This window comes from Bemisia tabaci, chromosome 8 (assembly GCF_918797505.1).
Source record: "Bemisia tabaci chromosome 8, PGI_BMITA_v3".
Taxonomy (NCBI): domain Eukaryota; kingdom Metazoa; phylum Arthropoda; class Insecta; order Hemiptera; family Aleyrodidae; genus Bemisia; species Bemisia tabaci.
In genome coordinates this window covers 36903065-36925578 of record NC_092800.1, presented here as the reverse complement: position 1 = coordinate 36925578, position 22514 = coordinate 36903065, and the positions used below count along the sequence as shown (strand labels likewise).

Below are 22514 nucleotides of genomic sequence, written 5' to 3'. Positions count from 1 at the left end.
TGGATTTTGTCATGGTGACAAAGAATCAAATAATAAAGACAATGATAACAGGTAAAAAATTTTATTCTTATGATTTCAGTATTTACAGGCCATTATTCAAAAAATGAAGACAAAAAAAAAATGTATAATACAATGGTTTAACTTTTATGAAAAGCTTTGATTACAACATCCAAGTCATAAATCAAGAAAAAAAAATCAGGAGTAGATAATTGAATAGGAATACTGGACAGAGTTTAACACAAACGTACACAGCCACATCAAGTTTGAAACCGGAAAAAGATATTTAAATTATATTTTTCCATGAGACGATATCAAGGATGGAGTTAAATGACAATTCTCACATTTCAAATATTTTCTCCCAACTTTGAATTTTTCATAGGAGAAAATGTATGATTGATTAAATTCAAAACTATCCCTTACTTAATTGTTCCCAAAATGCAACTCGGTGAATTATGGCTAAACTTGGTCCAACAGGCAACTGAGCCAACAGTCCATGGCAACATATCGACCCCTTTTCTGGCCTCAAGCAGTATGGTATGGTTTAGGGTGGAAAAAGAATACAAATTTTTGAAAATTTTGACGGTTAAATCTTATTCTTTGACAAGAATAGTTTTGAATTATTGAGAACATTTATTGCTGAATAGGCAATAAATTCCTCATAAGAGTTGTCAAGGTTTTGATGCTTGATTTTTATAAATTGGCAGAGGGTTATCAAAACGCCAAAACAGAGCCAAACTGTACGAGTCCTCTGTTTTTGTGGGACCCCAGCTAAGTATTCCAATGCACCTACTTGAGCTGAACACTCTTTTTCTACAGTTTTGCACTGAAATTCATTAGAGAACATAACTCTGATGGACAACCAGAAAAGGTAAGCAATTAAGCACTACAACACATGACTACTAAACAATATCGACGGTGAAACTACCAAACCATGTATCTCAGTTTGTGACGTCGCAGACTTCCTGTCATACTTTATTTTTTAATTGGAAAACTACTCAACGTCAATTCGTGAAAACTTCCGTGATTTTTCCTCTTGGTGCGGAGAAAAATCTGTGAAAATTGTAAGGAATGGTATTGACTTGATCTCCTTAAAAAAAATAAAATGTGAATGGAGATTTTTAAACACCGCAAACGAGATACGTGGTCTGGTAGTTTCACCATCGATATGTTACGTAGACAAGGTAAAACATATAAAAAAACTTCCACATTCTACTCAAAAGTGAGAAATAAACGTTCACAGTTCACATTATTAACAGACAATTTCAACTTCCCTCTCCTTCAAAGACTATAATCAATATGGGTCAAATTAGGAAGAGATATTAACCCGTGCGTTGGGGAAATGAAGCTTAGTTTCACACACACTTCCTTCTTCTCCTGATACAAGATACCTTTAATTTTTTCCAAAAAAAGTTAGTTCACATAAAATTCTTCCATCGTGAAATATATCAAAATCAGTTTAGCTCTCGATTTGCTAGAGTAGACTCAGGCTTCTCTGTAAGCAGGAAATGCGAATTAGCACAGACAAAAATCATTATTTTCCAACTTGTAAGATAAATTTGGAAAGTTTCATTGCGTTAATTGTTTCTGCTTAAGCTTTTGATGAGACGTTTGTAACGCTCCATTTTGTACCTCGTCTTGCAGTCCATTCTAACTTACGGTTTTACCAGGTTTTGACTTCCCCTCAGAGGAAAGTGGACCCACAGCTAATCAACTATACTTTTATTAGGGTCAAAGATATTTATCCTGCAATAACAATTGCGCATTAGAACCTAAAGCACAATTTTCTCTCCTTGATTCATGACCTAGAGATGTAACTTTGACTTGAAGTACCGGTTGGACTGACAGCTACCCGAGAGTCTCCAAGATTCAAATAAACACAATCTAAGAGCACTATTATTAAAGTTTCCAGGGATCTATGATACCAAATTATTTTCTGGCAACTAAACTAGGTCTCTGAGGCCTGGCCCATTTGGTCTTTCTCTTCGTCTTCGGTCGAAGTTATCTCTGCGGTCGAAATTATCTCTGCGGTCGTAGCCGTCTCTGCGGTCGTAGCCGTCTCTGCGGTCGTAGCCGTCTCTGCGGTCGTAGCCGTCTCTGCGGTCGTAGCCGTCTCTGCGGTCAAAGCTGCCTCTGCGGTCATAGCTGTCTCTGCCTCTAGGTGCAAAACCCCTGTCTTGGTATTTACCGTCTCGAGGGTTCCTCGTGTTGAAGCCGCCTTCGAAAAACGATCTCTCTGGAGTAGAGGGAATAATGTTGATTTCGGCCAGTAAAAATGAGTCCAGACTCTGTGAAAAAAACAAAAACGGGGATTGACTTAACCGCGAAAAAACAGATATTTAATCTATTTTTTAGGACTAAAATTTTGATGCGGAGTTTTAAGGTAAGGAGCTTCAAAGTAAATCTGGATATTATACATAAAAGAGAGGTTCTTCAGAGAGATTGTTCTGAGTAACGCACTGAGATGAACATTGAAATAGAAAAGATCTAGGGGAATGGGCCAAAGTATAAACATCGATCCTCCAGGGTGTGCCTTAGTTTTGAAAGAAGTGGTATTGATGAGAGCCGTTTCTTGGCCCACTCAAGCAAAATATTGATTTTCAATGGCAGCGAATGAATTTTAGGATGATTTTGTATTGCTCAAAATAACTGATTTGCGTATGTTATAGCCAAAATTGATTCATAGGTCAATGAGTGAAAGCACAACTGATCTTGAGGAACGCTTGATGATTCGGTTAAATGGACAAAATATTTGTCCCATGAGCTGCAGGTCTTTCAGAGGCAGATGTACTGTTTGCTGTAGTTCTCAAATTTGTGCTTGCACATTTTAAGGCTTTTGTAAGATTTCGGAGGATTTGTATCAAATTTATTAAAAAAAACTTCTTCATTTTTATCTCTCAAGGAAGATTTTCAGCTCAGGGGAGTGAATTTTTTCTTGAAATAAAGAAAATTCTGCCGGCCTTACACCTCTCTTTTCCTGCTTGACAAAACAATCAGTGCCTCTAGCTATTTACACTTCTTGGATTATAGCTAAAAATATTGACTGGTGGACATTTCAAACTTTTTATCATATTGGGTTAAAATGTCAATCCTAACCGTGTTCCTAATGATAAAGGCAAATGATTTCTTACAGCATGAAGCTGCAAAAGGAATATGAGACTTACCTTGTCCTGTACTAGTGCGTTTTGATTTAAAATTTCTTTTATCCTATTGAATTCTATTGTTACTTCTTTCTGGTCCAATTTTACGACTTCCTCTTCTAATCTATCGATCTGAAACACATAAAAAAAATAAATTATTGTATCCATAATGAAATTTGTAGTTGTGAGTAAGAAGTAGGGCTTGGCGTGTCTTCTTTTTGAGCCCAAATTTGAAACCCAAGGTTTAAAAAGATTTTATATAGCCTGCGAACACAAGTGCCTAGCTGCTACAGGTACAACTAGCGAGCAGGGAGGGTGGTCGGCCCCCTGTTTCCTTGGAACGGGTTTTTGTGATCATGTATAGACTAAATGACCCTTACCACGACATTTTTTCAGCTACATTTATAAGCCTTCATGGAAATTGGAACAATTTGAGTGTCCAGAATTCTCAATTAATTCATTACTTTAACCCTCTATAGCATAGTGTTACTTATTCATAAAAACACATTTTTGGGTTTTCTAAAAATTGGATCTTTCTTCTGTGGCATAGTTTTGCAAATTTTCATCTGTGTTGTCTTTTTTGAAAAACTGATGACCTAAGCAAGTATTTTGGTTGGGCTTTTTGGACTTCCTGATAGATAAAACCATAGGTATAGTTCTACAAATCAAAACATTATGAATCTGACGCATTTTTGACAGTAGTTCCTCTTTCTCTTTTAGTCCTTCGATTTACAAGTATAAAAATACTTCACCTGACCTGATTGCTCAATTTGAATCTTGAACAAATCACGACAGTTTCCACTCGCTGGCTTGTAAAATCACACAAATCCAGGTGGACATTGGACGTACAGCTAACAGGATAGCTTCCAAAAATTGAAAAGACTAGAAAGACTACACTACACTAGAGTTTGCTGTCCACAAATTTTTGCCAGGTTGCTACAGCGGGAAGCTCATGGTAGGTTAACGGCTTGGCAGGTGCTTCCACCTACAATTCGGAGAAAGATTCACGTCTGCTCGGAAGTTGCATGTGGAAGGTTTAGGGGCTGCATATCACCAATTTTTTCAATGAAGTGGACTCAGTAAGTGCGCGTCTGTCATCTATTCGTATTTCGTGGGCAGATGTGTGGGAGCAGGGGTTGCCTACCCATCTTCCACACTGGTTGGTGTGTAGGCGGCCACTGTGTCTGCCTCGGATGTTCCGTACTGAATTCCAGTGGTTACGTGATAACGGCTGGGGTCAGGTCGCCACTTAATTTTTAACTTGTTTTTTTGTGTTTTTTGCAGCTGAAAATGAGCTGGTAACAGCTAGAAACATCCTGCCTTTTGGTGTTTTTAATCTTTTAGCCTTGTTTACCCATGTTTTAATTCTCTCCTTCTTTATTCGTCCACCTAAATTGGTGTGATTTTACTTACGTGACAGCGAGTCCAAACCGCTGTGATTTTGTTACAATTCAAATTAAACTTCAAACCGGTGAGGTAAGCCTTACAACTCTGTAATCTCATTGCTTTAGTGATTTAGCATCTTTCTTGATTTTTGACAGAGGTAAATAAAACAAAAAAAGCTCTGAACAACTGTTTTTCATTGACTACAGATAAAACTTACTGTGCAGATAAAGAATCTCATTTGATGCGTCGGCGTCATTTGATGAGCTCTATGACCTTTTAGAAGTATCCAAAGTTACTGATTTTAGACAAATTAAGCATTATTCCTGAGCACTATGAACAAAGAAATGCTAGTATGCAAATGAGTTGACTTGAAGATATGGACGAAAAAACTTACAACTTCTTGTAAAAAGGCTCCTCCTTGATCTCTACTTCTTGAAGGAACGTCATTATCTATTTCACTCCTTAAAAGTGGGAGGGCATCATCGGCCCTACCTAGGTTTGCCAAAGCTAAAATCTAAAAAGAAAAAATTAGGAGAGTGTTAATAAAATCAAACATGGCCTTGCAGTGGTTCTTCAGCACTTTAGAGAGAGATTTGATAGTTCATCAATTAACTAGGGGGCCTCTGCCCCCTGGCCAGCGAAATCGACGAAATCGTCCATTGGCGGCTAATGAGCAAATAATTTTAGTTGAATAACAAAACAATGTTTCAAAGAAAAATTTTCCGCCAACACTATTTTCAATGACCTTCTCCTTATTCTGAATTTTAATTATTTTTATGGAGGTCGTTATTTTTGACAGGGCCACATACGGCTGTCCATGACTAAACAAAGGCCTCTGAAGGTAAAAACCTCTCTATTAAAACTCTGACCTTTGAACTCCCCTTCCTCACTCCTGCCCATCGACCGTCATACTCCCCCTTCTCACCTCGACCATCGAGCGTCTTAAAAATGATTTTATTAGAATAGAGAGGATTTATACTTTCTAGATTTAAGGGCATTTCTGCAAAATTTCTGGGCATCACATCACATATTTATGCAGCAAATGCGACCAAGAAACAATTAAAAATAGCTCTTAAAGTATGTTGCCTATGCATTTCGAAAATCTAAGGGCAAAATGATTTGAGATATTGACTCATAAGATACTTTCGGAGTTAATTTGAAGTGGTTCTTTGGTCAAGTTTTGTATGAAAATACTTGACATACTTACAGCAGGATACGATGCTCTGAAATTCTCTAAAAAAGTACTTAGATCCAACTGTCAGTAAAGCTTTGATAAACCACCTTAAAACTAACGAGTCAATAAATTACAAATACATCATGTGCAGATCCTTAAACTTAGATTTTACACATTACCAATGCAGACAGTGTATTTAAAAAAAGAGGCGTACAAATTTCCTTACTTTTTTCTCCTGAACATTCACAGTTTAAAAATAAAAAGATCTCACAAAGAAAATTGACTGTTGAGTCATATTCTTCAACGGTTTTGGCTTCCTCCTTCATAATAATTATGAACACCGTAAAACTTTGATTTAACATGATTGAATATTGATGTGCACAAGAATGCAGCGGTAACAACGTCTCCTAGAATTAACATGCATTTTTTTCCGACTGCTAGAAGAATCCCCATCTAATCAAAGTGAACTTAATCAATCTCAGCAAATATTCCAATAAATTAAATGGAGCTTGATTAAAGAAGAGGCATCTGTAACGAAGAGGAAGCATCACCTGTAAGTTTTTCACTGTGATATAATTTTGCCCTCTGATTCGTGCCAGTAGTTCTTTGGCAAGCTCAGGTTTGTTTTGATTAATGGCTAGCTTAACTGCGAAACAAACTGCTCGCCTGACCAGCTGGTGACCTGCTTCATCCATTTCTTTGATGTAGCCTACGCATTTTTCAAATGCCTCAGGAGTATTCTGCAAGAAAAACAGTCGGATGCGGGCACTGTGATTAACAATTAATAAAATTGTATCAAAGTGGTCTGAAAAGAGCTGACTCACCTTAACTTCAAGGTTGCCACAGAATTTGGAAAAGTACATTCGCTAACATTTCCCTGACAATGGACCACTAGACAAGGTACGAATTTAAGCAATCTGATACATGTTTCTTAACCAGAATTTCACGTAAAACACGATTAGTGCAACGAATATTATTGAAACTAACTCCTAACGAAGATATGAACGTTTTTATTTCACATTGCATACGAGGAATTTGAACTGCCCACTCACAAGAAACTCAAAGCTCTATGTTAGTCAAATCGCGCACTACAACGGTTTCAGCAAGCTTTTCAATCGAGCAATTTTCATTTCCCACCATGTGTTGTTCAAACTATAATCAATTTTCTATAACTGAGCCACAGCGTCAAAATTGAGGTTGCCAGATTTTTAAATCGCAGATACTGTCATGATAACGTTTAGCGCGCGATGTGAATTACGTAGAGCATTGAGTTTTCATGAGCAGGTGGTTTGAATTCACGTATCAAGAATCATTAAATATCTTCGTAAGGAGTTGATTTCGGTAATTTTCGTTGTACGCATCGTGTTCTACGTGAAATTTTGGTTAAGAAACATGAATCAGAATGGTGAAATTTGTACCTTGTCTAGTGGTCCATTGAGTACATGCCAGTATTTCAAAAGTCAAAGTTAGGAATAGTTTTCCGGCAAAATTCGTTAAAAACATCAAACCCACTCGAGAAAGCAAATGAAGGTGATTTGACAATTTTTCCCTGACATTTCCAGGTTTTCCCTGACTTTATAAAATTCCCTGACTGTGCAACCCTGTAACTTATTGGAAGGGTGCAAAACCTTTACAGCTTCCGGGGTGTCCACAACTTTGGCAAGAAAAAAATTTGCTAACTTTTCAACTTGGCAATTTAAAAGCTTAGAAGTGAAAATGAGAAGTTTTCAGCATTAATTTCAGTGCGATAGACAAGAACAAATAAACCTTTTCCCTCCAATTATTAATCCTTCAATTGACTAAATGTTGCAATTCTTTGTTAAAAGTTATTCCTCTATTCACTATTCAGAATGTAACTCAGGGCAGTGAACCTCGGACCAGATCACGACTCAGTTGGATTGTGTGGAGAGGACCAATATTTATTCAGATTTCAAACTTTTTCAAGTTTCTAATCCACATTTGGATCCAAGCAGTATCCAGACTGGTGCTCTGACTTCAAAACTAATAGAGCTAGGGACCTGATCTTGGTCTCACTTAATCTTTCGAATGAAACCAAGATCAGGCTCATAGCTTTCTTAGTTTTGAGGTTACAGCACCAGTCCCCATACTTTTTGGACGCACTAAATATTTTGAGAAATTTTCGACTTTTCCCTGATCCAATGAAATTCCCTGACAATTCCTAGTTTTCCAGACCTGTAGACACTTTGAGCTTCTCTTCTATAAAATTAATTTAGATCTGTAGTTTGCGACCGCGTTAGCTCTGATAACAAAATCTCAGGTTTTATCGACAATATGGGTTAGACACATAGATATTTATAGTTACTACGAGCCTGGTTCTCACAAAAGTTTAAAAAGCACCTCATACTTACCAATTTGTACAAAGCAGCAAAAACAACAGTGGTTAGATTCTTGGGGAACCTCATATTCTGTATTTGCTTGTCTTGAATAATTTTGTAGACTTCCAAGACTTCTTCGTACATTTCATTCTTGAAAAGGAGATCGGCTAGGAGCACAAAACTTGTGATTTGGTCAAAAAATCCATTAAGGTCCGGATCCTTGAAAAGCTAAGACACAAAAGAGTTACCTGATGTAAGTATTTTAAAAGTAAGTAAGTAGGGACTTCTTCAAGATAGTTTTGCACAGTTGAGAGATTATAAAATTAGCAAATGTAGGCAGTTACACAGAGAAGAGAATATTTTTCAGCTGCCTCCTCAAAGTTTTCTCTCTAAATATTTAGCGCAAAACCTCGTGCCTAGCAATGATGCCAAAAAGGTTGCCTCAACATTACTTATGGCTCTACATCCTTTTCAACAACCAAAGCCAGGCAGTAATCCACGCAGGTTAGTTAAGGAGACAGCGGGAGGTAAATATAAATTTCTCATGGGATTATTTTGAGATGAGCCAAATGTACATCATATAGGCATCATACAAAGAAAGTTCGGTGCTGGAATAGATCTTAGAAAATAGTGCAGCGACTGATTTGTATGAATTGGTTATGATTTATGTACTATTTTCTGATCTTTAATTATACATATAAATAATAGACTTAAAGCTTCGAATATTGATGGCTAAATACGAAAACCGCGCATCTAAATTGAATAATGTTGTGCAAAAACTGCTATTGTCTATTTTTCCGGCCTTGAATCTTATGGAGTTGATGATACTTTTCAGAGTTAGACATAACCATTTGAAAGGTGTTAATACTCGTTGATGGGTTATCTTAATCCCACAGCAAGTCTTTGCACCATTTTCATGATTGTATCACCTCTTGAAAAGTATTAATAAAATAAAAAAAACTGAAAGCTGGAAAAAACGCAATAGTGTATTTCCTTCGGAAAATACACTAAAAGGGACATTAGCAGTTTTAACACAACACAATTGCATTACAATGTTAAACGATTTCCCATGATGGTTTGCTTTCTTTGAGGAAAACTACTCAATCAAATTGTTTCAAGTCCATCAATCAATCAATCAATCAAACAAATAAATGGAAGTTTACAATACTTGTTGATTTTCATATTCAAATCTGAGGGCTAAAAGCAAACTCAAGTCATAGATGTTAAACCAAATATACTCTCGTACAAGTTTACCTAAAACTATCGATTACTTACCTCAAATTTTTCAAAAAATGTTTTCCAATAACTTTATTGACTGACACTTTCTTATTACTTTTGTTATTGAGGAATTTTTCGTCTCTGTGTAATAGCAGGCAATTGCTTTGATGAAAATAAAAAAATTAATCTTACCTTGAAAGCTTCATGGGGCAAGTTGAACAAGGTATAAAGTCGCATGACTACAGGACCAAATGAAAATGTGCCAAAACGCAATTCCTTGTTTTGATTGTGAAACCTAAAAGAAAAAGATTTAATATTTCATTGCAGACATAATTAATGGGAGAATTCATCAAAAAATATTTTCACCTCTTTCTTACGAAAGAAACTTAGTCCAGTAAGAAAGAGAGAATTCTTTCAAAAAATGAAATATCAGTTCTTAAATTAGAGAGAATAATCATCATAAGAAAAATGAGTAAACCATACACACCACACTGCATATCCTTTGCAGGGGCTTAGATTATTTACGAAAGCATTTCACTATTTTGCAAGCCCTACAAGAAAGAAAAAAAATTGCACCTCCATTCATGTTTATTTTTGGGTACCTGAAATAAAGTTTTTAGTAGGATTTAAATTGTCAGGTATCCAACTGAGTATCCACTAAACGTTTACCATGCTTGTCCTAAGACTCATGTGCCAATCATGATAAATAAATAAGCCAAGCAAGAAAAATGCAGGTCCGTCTAACTGATCCTTGAAAATGTATTTTCAGTTTATGCTATGAAAAGTAGGGTTGTTGATACTTAACCGATGCTTCCAAAGTATCGATACCATGTGGTATCGATCCTCAGACCCCGATATCGATAAATCTGATTTGGCCATGAAGAAAGCTTCTTTTTCTTTAATAACCAACCTCTCCCTCTTCAGTTACACCTTCACTATGCACTGTGTCAAACAACGGAATAATCGGGTTTTTCAGGATGATTACTTCCGTTAAAAATGTTAAAAGCTCGGTTCGATAACAGCAGTAAGGGGCTGATAATAGTTGACTCAGCATGCGAACAGGGGCAGTTTAGAGAAAAGCATAAATATGGCGGAATTAAACAGCTGACAGACATAACTCCGAATTACAGCATAACTTAGAAATAGTATCGATGGTATCGATACTTCTGCTCAATGCTCGATACCCGTATCGATGCTTTGTGTCGAAACCGGTATTGATACTGAGTATCGACATCCCTAATGAAAAGTGGTAAGTGAGAGACAGAGTAAGATCAGGCCTGCCACATCCCAGCTTGGGCCCTGGAACCAGTTTTAAGGCCCAGGCCCCAGGAATGCTACCCTTCCTCCCCCCGCCCCAGAAAAATAATTTATAGTATCATGAAAATCAAGAAGGTTAAAATAAAGAAAAGGTAAATAGATGATCATTACCCTTAGGGCGAGAAGTTTAATCACACACAAAAAATGATTTATACACTAAAAAATCTTTAAAAATAGAAATTTTCAAAGAAGTAAGAAGAATTCTACAGAGTCCCAGCGTGTTTTTGAAAAGTTATTCACATTTGACGACATTTTGAGGGTAAATTATTCACTTTCCTTGAGAGACAAGGATCATAATTAAATTCAAAGTAGTGTGTCAAGGGCAGCATGGGCCCCTCTGGGCCCTGGGTCCCGGTACTAGGGGCCCAGTATCCCCCCTTGTGGCGGGCCTGAAACAGCAGGTCGAGCTCTTACACTAAGATAAGCAGCTCGATCAGTTGTTTTAGGGTTCACTAGTTACACGCCTGAGTTGTTCAATGGTAATGCAGGCCGCTATGATGATGGTCCAGGCATGTCTTAGTCTTTGCCTGTCACCTGCCACTTTTCAGGGCGTGGATTGTAAAAATCAATGTTCAGGTATAACAAAGTGTAACTCTTCAATGACATTCTGAGTTGCCATGGTAGATTATTTCCTTCACTCCTGAGATGAACAGGTAGAAAAAAAAGATTTCACTAACTTTTTCATCATTTTCTCCAGTAACATGAGATCATCTTTTTCATTGGCTGCTATGTATACCATGAGCTTCAAATCCTCCGTAAAAACTAGATTTGTGGAGCTGGGATCAACAAATTCACCCATTTTTGTGCGGAACCTTTCAGCTGTATCTTGAGTTTGTTCGATTTGAAGTTCTCTTACTTGAGCGAAGTTGTCTATTCCCATCATTGTTGAGGAGTAAAGAGTTCTCACACCTGAAAAAACATAAAGTCAGTGATTGGAATACGAGGACAAAGGACTGCGGAAAATTCTAAATAGATACAGTCGTTGCCTACAAGAATGGAGAGGACGTAACTACGTTTAACATGTGTTCTTAGGGGAGAACGCCTGACACGTGTTTCTTCCGTGCCGATATCTTCTCGGGGGTTGATCTGTTGCAATAATTCATAAGAACCTTTTCGAAAGAGGATGAAATTTCACTTCAGAAAACTAACTAACCCATAGGTGACATTGTCTAATAATCGAGGAAATGAAAGCTCAATACCAAAAATCGTTACTCTACACAGCTTGACGTCACAAAACTGACTAGTTACGGCCTCTCCATTCTCGTAGGCTACGGTACAGCCTAAGACCGATGGCCACAGCAATGCTGAGAAATACAACTACAAAGCCAGAGGTTTTCACAGTGTTCGATACCTTGCGAAGAATATCAAAATCTATCTTCGTCGGGAAAAAACTTTCAAAGACCATTACATCATAAGTCATAATGAGATATATTCTTGAGAGAGGGGCTGAGAGGTAGAGGTTATAGGAACCAATTATATGGAAGTACCTGAGAAAATACTGGATTGCTGTCGTTGGACCAGTTTGATGGCACTTGTCAAACATCTTGCAAACATGATGGAAACTACAATTTAGAATTGAATGGAATTAACACTGCTTTATACGCGAAAATTGCTAGAAATTGTGGGTTTTCTCTGGTCCCACGTGCAGGGCTGCCGATACTCGGACTCACATTTCGCGAATTTTTTACTCACACGCTACTCACCAATCTAAAATTTACTCACTTGCTACTCACTGATCGCGATTTTACTAACCGTTCTCAATTTTACTCACTTTTTACTCACCATTTCCCGATTTTACTCACATTGACATTGTTTTCACTCACCGATTACTCACCGTTCCAAATTTTACTCACCGATTACTCACACAAATCGCGCCAAAAATGGAGAATTACTGAGAATTACCCATGGATTTTGCATTACTCACGATTACTCACGGATCGTCGGATTACTCACCAATTACTCATTACTCACGTTTTACTCACCGGTGCTCAAATTACTCACGATGTGAGTAATTACTCACGAATCGGCAGCCCTGGACGCTGATAAAGTTTCGGTGCCGGGGCGGGGAGAACCTGCTCGATTGTTGAATTGATATCGAATGTCCTTGATCGATAGAAGATATGGCTGAGATAGGAATCTATCGATCGGGATGACGGGATCATTCGATAACGATTCGATAGTCAACCTCGCAGCGGGCGCAGGGCGCAGCGGAGAACAAAGATGGCAGAGGAGAGGGGGCAAGGCAAGGCGAGGAGTGGGGTGGTAGAAACAGAGAAAGAACGAGTAGCAAACAAAGAGAAAACAAGAGTCCGGACGTGAATTGCGGAGCGCGTGGCACCCCCTACTTTTAGACGAGTCGTCTCTGATTGGCTGATTCGCCTGGTGCCCACTTTCTGGAGCCCTTATGGAAAATAACACGGGGTTCATTTTCCATCGAAAATATCTCGAAAACAAGGAAAAATTTATACGTCCATAATCCAGAGGTCGATTCTCCAGATTTTTCTGAAGAGATTGATGGGTAATACATGACACTTCTTTCTCAAACACATGGAACAGCTCGACTTGGAAATTTTTTTTTTCAACTTGAAATATGGCACCCGCCGATTGTTTACTCCGGACACCGGGTCAGCTGATAATCTCGACTTCTCGAATCTCGATCCGAAATTTGTAATCATCTTTTGTGCAGGTAAAATGGTCTTGTGCTTTTATGTCATTGTGTTTCGAATCAAGTGTGTGTTTTCGCAAATTTCAAGAAAACACAAGGACAGAAACTGAATTCTCACTCAATTGAAGTGTGGTTTGACGATAAGTGCAAATCCTGCATCCTCTATCATTCATCACCTTCCAGTGACGCGTAAGAAATTTTTAATTCTTTCCATTTTAAAGCAGGAGCAAATCCTTTTTCTCCGACAAAAGCCTCTCATTAAATACATTTTTCTTCCCAAAGTACTTTCTTCCTTTTTCCTCCTGGGTTTGGTACGACTTATAGCTGCTCTCCAGAGCAATAAAGTGAAAACATTTGGACTCATAAAATGTCGAAAAAAAGGAATTATTTGTTTTTAAAAGCCACTAATTGGAGATACCTACGATTTTAAGGGTAGAAGGGTCGCATGTTGGCAGGCCATGGACAACATTGGCTGGGGGCAAGGGTGGCCAATGTTGGATTTGTCATCATTTCACAATCGGACGAAGTCCTATCAAACAGAACTGTGTGCATCATGACGTTAGCACTGTTATCGCATATCCTTATGGGTCTCAGGGCTCATGTCTCTATTTACATAGATCTGTTTGGCAGAATGACGTCTATTTGACTTGAAACTGCTGTCTTTTAGAATGTGAACATACATTTGGTGTCACACAGTAAGTTTGTCCGAACAATATTTTTTCCTGTAAAACAGGGTCATCAATTTGTTTCTTCTTTAATGTCTCTTTGAAGAAAGAATAAATGTTTTAAAATGAGAGAAAAAAATATGAAAAGGAATAAATTCCTGAATTGATTCTGTCTAGAATTTCGTTTATGTCTTGATAAATTAAAAACTTTCTGCGTAATTAATCGCCATTCATTGACGCGTGAGAAATTTTAAAGTCTTTCCATTTTAAAGCAGGAGCAAATCTTTTTTCTCCGACAAAAGCCTCTCATTAGACACTAATGAATGAAAAATTAATATCGGAATAATAATGACCGTGTGGATGCAATGTCATTAATATTTGGTGTTGTTGTTTTTTTTCATTCAGGTTTAACAACTGCACATCGATCCGTTGTATGAGGAAGACCCTTTTGATTATCATGTGGCAATCCTCGAGCTTTCACAGCAATTAGAATTAAACCAGCTTGTTTGTGGCAACAAGCTCCTAGTTATTCATTCTCAATATTAGAAGCAGTTGGCATAGTAAGTTGTCAGAACAATATTTTTTCCTGTAAAACAGGGTCATCAATTTGTTTCTTCTTTTCTGTCTCTTTGAAGGAAGAATAAATGTTTTAAAATGAGAGAAAAAAATATGAAAAGGAATAAAATCCTGAATTGATTCTGTGTAGAATTTCGTTTATGTCTTGATAGATGAAAAACTTTTTGTGTAATTCATCGCCATTCATTGACGCGTGAGAAATTTTTAAGTCTTTCCATTTTAATGCAGGAGCAAATCTTTTTTCTCTGACAAAGCATCTCATTAAATACATTTTTTTCCCAATGTACGTTCTTTCTTTTTTTTGTGAAGTCATTATTAGCTGGCTAGTGAAGATAATGACCAGCAATAATTAGAGATACCTACTATTTTATGGATAGAAGGGTCGCTTTTTGGTAGGCCATGGACATTATTGGGTGGGGGTAAGGGTGGCCCCTGGGTGGTTTTTTTCAGCTCTTCTTCTTAACTTTGATGCAAATAAATAGTAGACAGTAATCAGTATTTAAAGGCACTCTTCTTAGTTTTCTATGCACTGCCTCCAACTCCGTAAGTACCTATGGTAGTATTTCTCTTCAATTATCAGAATTATAGTTTTTTATTTCTTAAGATTATAATCGTTACTTACTGTTAAGTGCACAGTTAATGATTTAATTAAGCTTTTAAAAGTCTTATAAAAGATCGAAAAGTGTTTCCTTGTACATAGTTTGTTTGTTTGATGAAAAGAAAAAAAAAAAAAAAAAAATGCGTCCAAATAAAATTTAATGCTTTGAAGACTGACTAACACAAAGAGTGGTAATTTTAGAAAAAAAGGCTTTATCGAAGTTTACATTAGGTTTTTAGAAAAAAAGGCTTTATCGAAGTTTACATTAGGCAAGTGTTGATCATAATTTGTTAAGGGTTGCTAACATACTTGATTATTTTGCAGATAAACATGGGTGGCTGCTGCGTGCCCAATTGCAGGTCAAGAAGTGAACAAAAAAGAGACAAGGAGAATTTTTCCTTCTTCAGGTTCGTATTTTCCTATTTTTCAAGTACTCATCTGTAAAGTTAGCTGAAACTGCGTATGATCTAAACTGAACCATGTGTATCCAGGTTCTCTCTCTCAATTATTTTCTTGGTATTCGCATCAAAACTATGTAGGTATAATTAAATTAATGACCTCGAAAATGCAATCTCTGGAGAATAATGATAACTTGGCTCATCGAGATCATTTTGTCACATGAACCTCCTATCATTTCACTCAGTGTCGGCAAAAGAAAGAAGGAGAGGGAGTGGGCCTTCAAGAGCTGTAACTTCCTGTGCTTGCTTTTATACTTTTATACTCAAACATTCTATTGCGTTTGTTTAAATTTCTTCGAAGTCACTGGTCTTTTCAGTTCTTAGAAAACTCATTTTTGTAGTCTGTTTTTTCTACCCTCTTAATCATGGTCTTAGCCTGTTTAGATTCACAGCCTTGTATCTCGTATGATGCCACTCCTTTTTCATATTTTAAAATGTACTGTGGTCCCTAAGAAGGCCTATCTCTAGGCCTAGTTTTTTTTTTTTCTGTCTCTTCAACATCATCATGAGATTTTCACTCAGTGCTCTCTGTATCACAAAGTTCTCTTTAAATTTTTTCCAATTATAAAGTATTACCTAATTGATGTTTTGAAAAATATTCTTTTGTAATGATGTTAGATTACCCCTTTCAAATGAGAAAGTTCTCAAAAAGTGGCTAAGGCTTATAAGGAGAGAAAATTGGATACCGAATGGAAACTCTAGGATTTGCTCCATCCACTTTCGCCCAAATTGTGTCATTCGAAACCCCAAAACAGGGAAATTGGAACTTACTCCCACTGCAGAACCCTCAATTTTTCCCTCTTTACAGAAGCAAACGAAGAGAAGATCGGTGTGTAATATAACATAATTTTTTTATCGGAATTGAGTAAAAATTATCATGGGATTTTCTCTTGCTTTAAACCTTTTTAACATCTAATTTTTTCTCTTTTTTTGGGGCGTGGTTTGTGGAGATTTACTGAATTCTCGAATTTATTGGTGTATACCAAAGTCGTCGTCACGTATATTGCCGGCTGTGCCATCAGAAAAAGTGTTGAGGTCCTGCTTGCACCGTCACTATGAATTTTCAACCGGTCAAAGATTTTATTGTTTTAATTGAAGAAAAAAATAAAGGAGGGCTGATCATTCCCGGTGAGGACTGCCGAAATCTTGCTTTCTGTTGCGAACGGCTTATCAGACAAATTATGTCTCAAAGTGGAGGTAAATTTATTCAACCAAAGTATACCACAAAGAAATGTGTTGACATTATCCTAAAATCATGCCAAGAGGAAGACTTGAATAATATTTTTCCACTTTTAAACGATCGAATTAATGATGCAGACAATATTTCCAAGCACAAATTTGAACTGATATCTGTCTTCTGTAGATCTTATTTCAATGTTAGACTCCACCATATCAGCAGAAAAAGCATTGAGTCTGCGGAAAATAAGAGAAATTTTTATAATAAATTGTCTGATTTCATGGGTCATTAATAGCCAAAGGAAAACAGTTTTCGAAGTTTATTAAGTTGCCTCAAGTACAGAAAAGCATTTTGTAGATGCCAATCAAGAAGAGCTTTTTAAAACAAAGCATTTCCTCAGTTTTTTCACCTCTCTGTAATTTGAGACAAATGGAATCTCCTCATTTCTTCACGGTTATCTCAAACATCCTAATTTTAATTAAATGACAATTCGTTTTGAAACGTACATATCAGATTTGTGGAACATGATTCCCCAAGAAGACAGAAACCATTATGCAGTGGTACAACAACGAACATTTTGATTCTCCTCAGCCTGAATTGAAAATGAAGTAATTTGTTCCAAATTCATCCTGGAGTTATGCAAGTGTATAATACAACTCATCAGTGAGCAGCAGCCTCTCCTCATCGTTATTCATTGCTTTTGTAATAATATAAAGTAAAGAAAAAGAGGCCAATCTTTATACAAAATCATGACTTGGCAGGGTAATAATTTATACCGTATTATTTCATTTTAATTGCTACTTTACCATCTCACGTTTATTGAGTTTCTGTCGAGCAAAACATCTAATCGGAGGATGTTTCAAATTTGGATGTTAAAGTGACTTTAAACGGGCATTTACTTTAAAATCAGATAAACTTTCTGTAAGTCAGGAGCCAATTTGACCATCTAACTTGTCCATCTTGAAATGGCGGCTTCATATTTAAAACTATTTATTTTAATGTGTCTGGCCAAGATTCCATCTTGAATTTTTTAGTGGTAGAGTAGGTACTGAAAAGGTAGGTGGTGGTAGGTCCGCAATGAAAAAGTGCGCGAGATAATGGGTGTGGAGAAGGACATCGTGCACGATATCAGGTCCAAGCAGTTGGTCTGGTATGGACATGTGCGAAGGATGGCAGACGATCGGTTGCCCAAGCAGGTTTTCGATTGGGTTCCTCCCGGAAGGCGACGGCGTGGACGTCCTGTGAAAGGTTGGCGACAAGGGGTGGAGGAGGAGATCAGAAGGTGTCAATTGCCTGATGATCTCTGGGAGGATAGGGGGGCAATGGCGTTTGGGCGTCGCAGAGCGCGAGGCTGCGCTATAGAAGCGGCTCTATGTATGTAGAGTAGGTACTGAAGTAGTAAAAGTTTAATAATATTGAGTGAGTTGTAAGTAGAAAAAAAGAGTAATCCTGTCAATCCCCTTCAAAAAAGACAAGCAGTGCAAGTCTCAGAAAATTAAACTTATTGGAACCCTGTGCATGTTGTAAAATATTTTGCATTAACATTAGCATCTAAAAATTAGAGGTCATACGAGGAATTTAATTTCTTCGGGTAGGAAATAGTAAGTTGGTATTCTTATGAGCAACTATTTATACTACTAATTTGGTTGAACTAATAGCCTCTATATTTTTTTCTTTGTTCTAGGACTGTTGTAAAATGAAGTGTAATTATTCGCTCCATCACCTCAATGAAGTAGAACTTCAACAAGGACAATGCAGTAGAACTGTTGTAGCAAGCTATTAAACGCTGTCCGGCTCCAGTTATTTTATTGTTACGGAATGTCATTTATCTCTACATAAAATTATGGTCCTTCTACGCAAAAATTTGTAGCTAGTGTCTCGTCACAATTGAATGGAGAAAATCATTTCTCATTAATAAGTGGTAACCACACCTTAACATCCCCAGAGGGGATGACCCGAACAGGAACTAATTCATATTTTAAGTTATTTGTAGAAAATTTATCCTGATAATGTGATGTTTTAATCCTTAGTTTAATAAAAGCTTCCTTCATTCCTACAAAGACCATTTTCAAAGAAATTTAGAAGCAGTGCAGACTATATGTAAGTGATCATACTTTTTCGCGTATCTTAGGCTTGCCATTAACATTATTTTTTCTTTTCGAATCATTTTTATTTCCAGTAACTTACTTAAGAACGAAGTTGAGGTGTATTGTCAATTAAATTTGAGTATCTGTGTTTGCCTTAATGGGATCTATTCTCATCAGTTCATTTTAAAGTGATCAGATCGAATTTTCAAAAATTTTACAGCAGAGGAATTTTGGTTAAGTTTTACCTCTCTAAAGAAATATTTTTCGCCCAACATTCAATTACTAAATCAATAGGCTCTATTTATTTTCTTTCTTTTAAATACTCTTCCTACCTTATTATTGATTTAATTTGTTGCCAAAAGGGCAAGGCAATGTCTTCGGCAAAAATTGTCCGTAGCAACGAAAAACTATCTCTCTGAGCTTAAAAGCATTTGTCTAGTATAATGTTTATCAGTTGTTTGGAAAATAGTTTTCTTAGGATATTTGTGTATGGTTCTTTTTTCTTTTTTTTCTGTACTCCGTAATCACTCGGTAATCTTCTCTCACTGCATCATAAAATCTTAATTAGATCCAGATGTGTTTTAGCATTTGTAGAATGAATTTTACAATCCAATGATTCATTTAGAGTCTATCTGTGATTTTTTCTTTCTTTGATTGTATCATTCTCATTTGTATTACTGTCAAGTAACTATGTCTACATCCAACTTTTCAATCAGAAGGTCTCATCAAATTTTTCATTTTAGAAAATAGTACTGAAAATGTCTTCATTTATTTTTCTATGGAAGTACATCACAGCTTTTTGAAATTTTGTATATGGACATTCTTACTTTTGATTGTGTACAAAACAAACTGATTAAATTTTATTTGATTTTCAAAACTTCAAAAAAAAAGAAAAAAAAGAGAAAAAAAACCTGAAATCTATGATAAGGCAAATCATGATTATTCATGTTCATTTATTGAACTCTTTACCTATATCAATTCCACACTAGACTTCAAAATTGTGTTATCAGGCTATTGTTGCTGTCCAGATCCATTTTTTAAAGGAATGTCTTAATGGTAGGTCAATTTGGATCTCATATTTTCTTTAAATTATTACCACAAATGCATAAAAATTCTCTCAATGTAAAATAGATAGTTGGTTCTCGCAAACAACAATCCTCAACATATTTTGTCTTTGATGCTCAAAGTGTGCTCATTATGTCTATTTGATTCTACGAAGACCAAAATATAAATTTTCTTTCAGCATATATTTTGTCTTTGATGCTCAAACTGTGCTCACTATAAGTATGTCTATTTAATTCTACGGTACTTCTATACATTGCCACCTGAGGCAGCACTGTCGCCTAGCTGTCCGGGGATGTCGGACTTGGCATCTCACAATACAGTTCGTCATCATACCTGCATCCATTGAGTATCTCGTGTCCAAACCTCTCATCCCCTCAGGGGATGACCCTAACACTAGTAAAAATATAATTAATTTTTTTCTTTCTTTCTAGGAATAAACTTGGAGAAAATCTGGATGTCCAATACTGTCGCTTGATGTGATTTTTCTCAATTAGGATTGATTTCAGCAAATGATCCTTGACATTTGTGTAGTTCAGGTTTTCTGAGGTTTTACAGAACGCCACCGTAGCCAGTTTCCTCTGGAATCAGGGAATCATACTTTTTTTTTATTGTTTCTAAAAATACTACAACCATTAGTTATAAATGAATAATCTATTTAGTATAATTTTCTTTTTTATCTTTACATACTTACGACCCGTACTTCTTCATTCTCTTTTACATACAACTGACCACATTCATGCATCTAATCCTCAACAAATGTGTGTCTGGATCCCAACTAGCAATTACAATAAAAAAAAAAGAAAAAAAAACCAAACCATTTGCTCATAAATTAAGAATAAATGACTTAAAAAGAATGGAATATTTGCCTCTACCTAAAACACAGCTAATTAATTATAGAATTGAAATTCATCAATCATATTGCTGATGAAGGCTATTAAGAGTTGATCTACCTTTCATGCCACAATCACATGCTGAATGTGGCTTGAATGTGGAAGTCATCGGCCCGATGCCTGACGCGCAAAATTCAGCAAGGATTCTCAGCGACCATCGGATAATGTCTGATTTGTCTGAACTATTCGAATAGGTTTGATACGCGTTTGGATCAAAATTACTTGAATTAGTGGAATTTCAGCTGTTGAGCACTGACTGTTGACTGCCATATTCAGCTGACAAATTCAGCGTGTGATTGCGGCATCATGAAGTTAATCCACAACTACTTCAATGTTCAGATACCCTTGTGAGAAGAAGATAGGGACTCCATTGGCAGTGAATATGGAAGGTGCCTCCTCAGGCAAATGAAACCTCAAGTTCTCACCAGTCCGTCAAAATAGAATTCAAATTATCTTCGGGGTGGATGGTTGAAACTTCTTTTCATAATATTCAACAGTGCCGCATGTATCTCATGAGGTTCAGCCTACATTAATAACTGTCAAGCTTGATTGATGTAGGTATATGATTGGGTATTTGCAGTTCATTCTTAATTGAAAAATTCCAAATCATACCTAGAACTGTTCCCGCAGAAATTGTGCACTTCTGATGACACCGCAACACCAAGGATAAAACTAAGAAATGGTCTCAAACTTGAAACGAAGACTAAATTTTGAGATTTTCATGAAGAAAGGGTGTGAACTACTATTTTAGGGAGACAATTATCCTTGATCCATCGAAGACTTTTCCTTTGAGGAACTGTCATCAACGAGCAGCTTTGACCGCAACAAACAACCGCTCACACTGAGACAGGTGCTCAAAGTTTCTATGCTAGGCTTTCGAGTACAGTAATAGACACCATTTGTCACTTCATATGATAAATTTAGAGCACAAGTTGTTTAAATAAAACCATAAAACAAGCATAATTTTCATCTGTATGCTGCAGTCATGAGATGCAGCTCTCTGAGAACGATTCCTGACACAGATACTTGGAGACACAGAACTGAAATGTAAGCTTTGATGATTACTGAAGTAAGTGTATGTGATGGAAAAGTAACACTGCTAATGCTGAGACTTAAAGGAGAGGCACAATAAAATCCTCTACGAGGAAAAAAAGCAGATCAAACCGACGAGCTACTTGGCTTCAGCTTCAACCATTAAGAGCGAAAGGAACAATGAAGAAACGCGATAAACTTTAGAAACTGAAGTGAAAAAGTATTAAGACAATACTGATTGAAAGACAAAAAACCATTTTAAGTCACAAAAGATTATTTTAAATTGAAAATTTGTCAAATATCAGATCGAGAACTGCTGGTGCCCATTATCAGCTGACCTGGTGTCAGTAAACAATCGGCGGGTGCCATATTTCAAGTTGAAAAAAAAAATTTCCAAGTCGAGCTGTTCCGTGTGTTTGAGAAAGAAGTGTCATGTATTACCCATCAATCTCTTCAGAAAAATCTGGAGAATCGACCTCTGGATTATGGACGTATAAATTTTTCCTTGTTTTCGAGATATTTTCGATGGAAAATGAACCCCGTGTTATTTTCCATAAGGGCTCCAGAAAGTGGGCACCAGGCGAATCAGCCAATCAGAGACGACTCGTCTAAAAGTAGGGGGTGCCACGCGCTCCGCAATTCACGTCCGGACTCTTGTTTTCTCTTTGTTTACATGTTGACGGTAGGTAACGTTAGTATCGCTAAATGTTGCCTTTTACGCTTAATAAAATGC

General features: G+C 36.7%; 1 protein-coding gene and 2 long non-coding RNA genes across 4 annotated transcripts; 1 reads left to right on the top strand and 2 right to left on the bottom strand.

Moving 5' to 3' along the window:
- Positions 1-45: 45 nt before the first annotated feature.
- Positions 46-12577, bottom strand: LOC109038772 (pentatricopeptide repeat-containing protein 2, mitochondrial). Of its 2 annotated transcripts, XM_072303829.1 has the most exons (9): positions 12056-12577; positions 11246-11477; positions 9444-9546; positions 8067-8261; positions 6249-6437; positions 4918-5037; positions 3162-3269; positions 2121-2285; positions 46-2048 (listed from the first exon to the last, which is right to left on the bottom strand). In XM_072303829.1, exons 1-9 carry the CDS (start codon positions 12120-12122, stop codon positions 1941-1943), a joined length of 1287 nt encoding a protein of 428 aa, XP_072159930.1. In that variant the 5' UTR covers positions 12123-12577; the 3' UTR covers positions 46-1940. The 2 variants fall into 2 exon arrangements, with proteins under 2 accessions (XP_072159930.1, XP_018909506.2); XM_019053961.2 differs by having other exon boundaries at positions 46-2285.
- A 626-nt stretch (positions 12578-13203) lies between these two features.
- On the top strand, positions 13204-20197 carry LOC109039316 (uncharacterized). Its single transcript, XR_011900447.1, has 4 exons — positions 13204-13422; positions 14304-14458; positions 15397-15479; positions 18392-20197. It is a non-coding gene; the product is annotated as an uncharacterized lncRNA (long non-coding RNA).
- On the bottom strand, positions 19851-22445 carry LOC140225320 (uncharacterized). Its single transcript, XR_011900448.1, has 2 exons — positions 21362-22445; positions 19851-20437 (listed from the first exon to the last, which is right to left on the bottom strand). It is a non-coding gene; the product is annotated as an uncharacterized lncRNA (long non-coding RNA).
- Between the last annotated feature and the right edge of the window lie 69 nt (positions 22446-22514).

Excerpts from the sequence above, each read along its gene's own strand:
- LOC109038772 (XM_019053961.2), bottom strand. The coding sequence starts at position 12,122 with ATGTTTGCAAGATGTTTGACAAGTGCCATCAAACTGGTCCAACGACAG. Across the intron at positions 9,547-11,245 it reads CTGGAGAAAATGATGAAAAA|GTTTCACAATCAAAACAAGG; the intron begins GTTAGTGAAATC and ends TTTTTCTTTTAG. Across the intron at positions 2,286-3,161 it reads ACGCACTAGTACAGGACAAG|AGTCTGGACTCATTTTTACT; the intron begins GTAAGTCTCATA and ends TTTTTTTCACAG.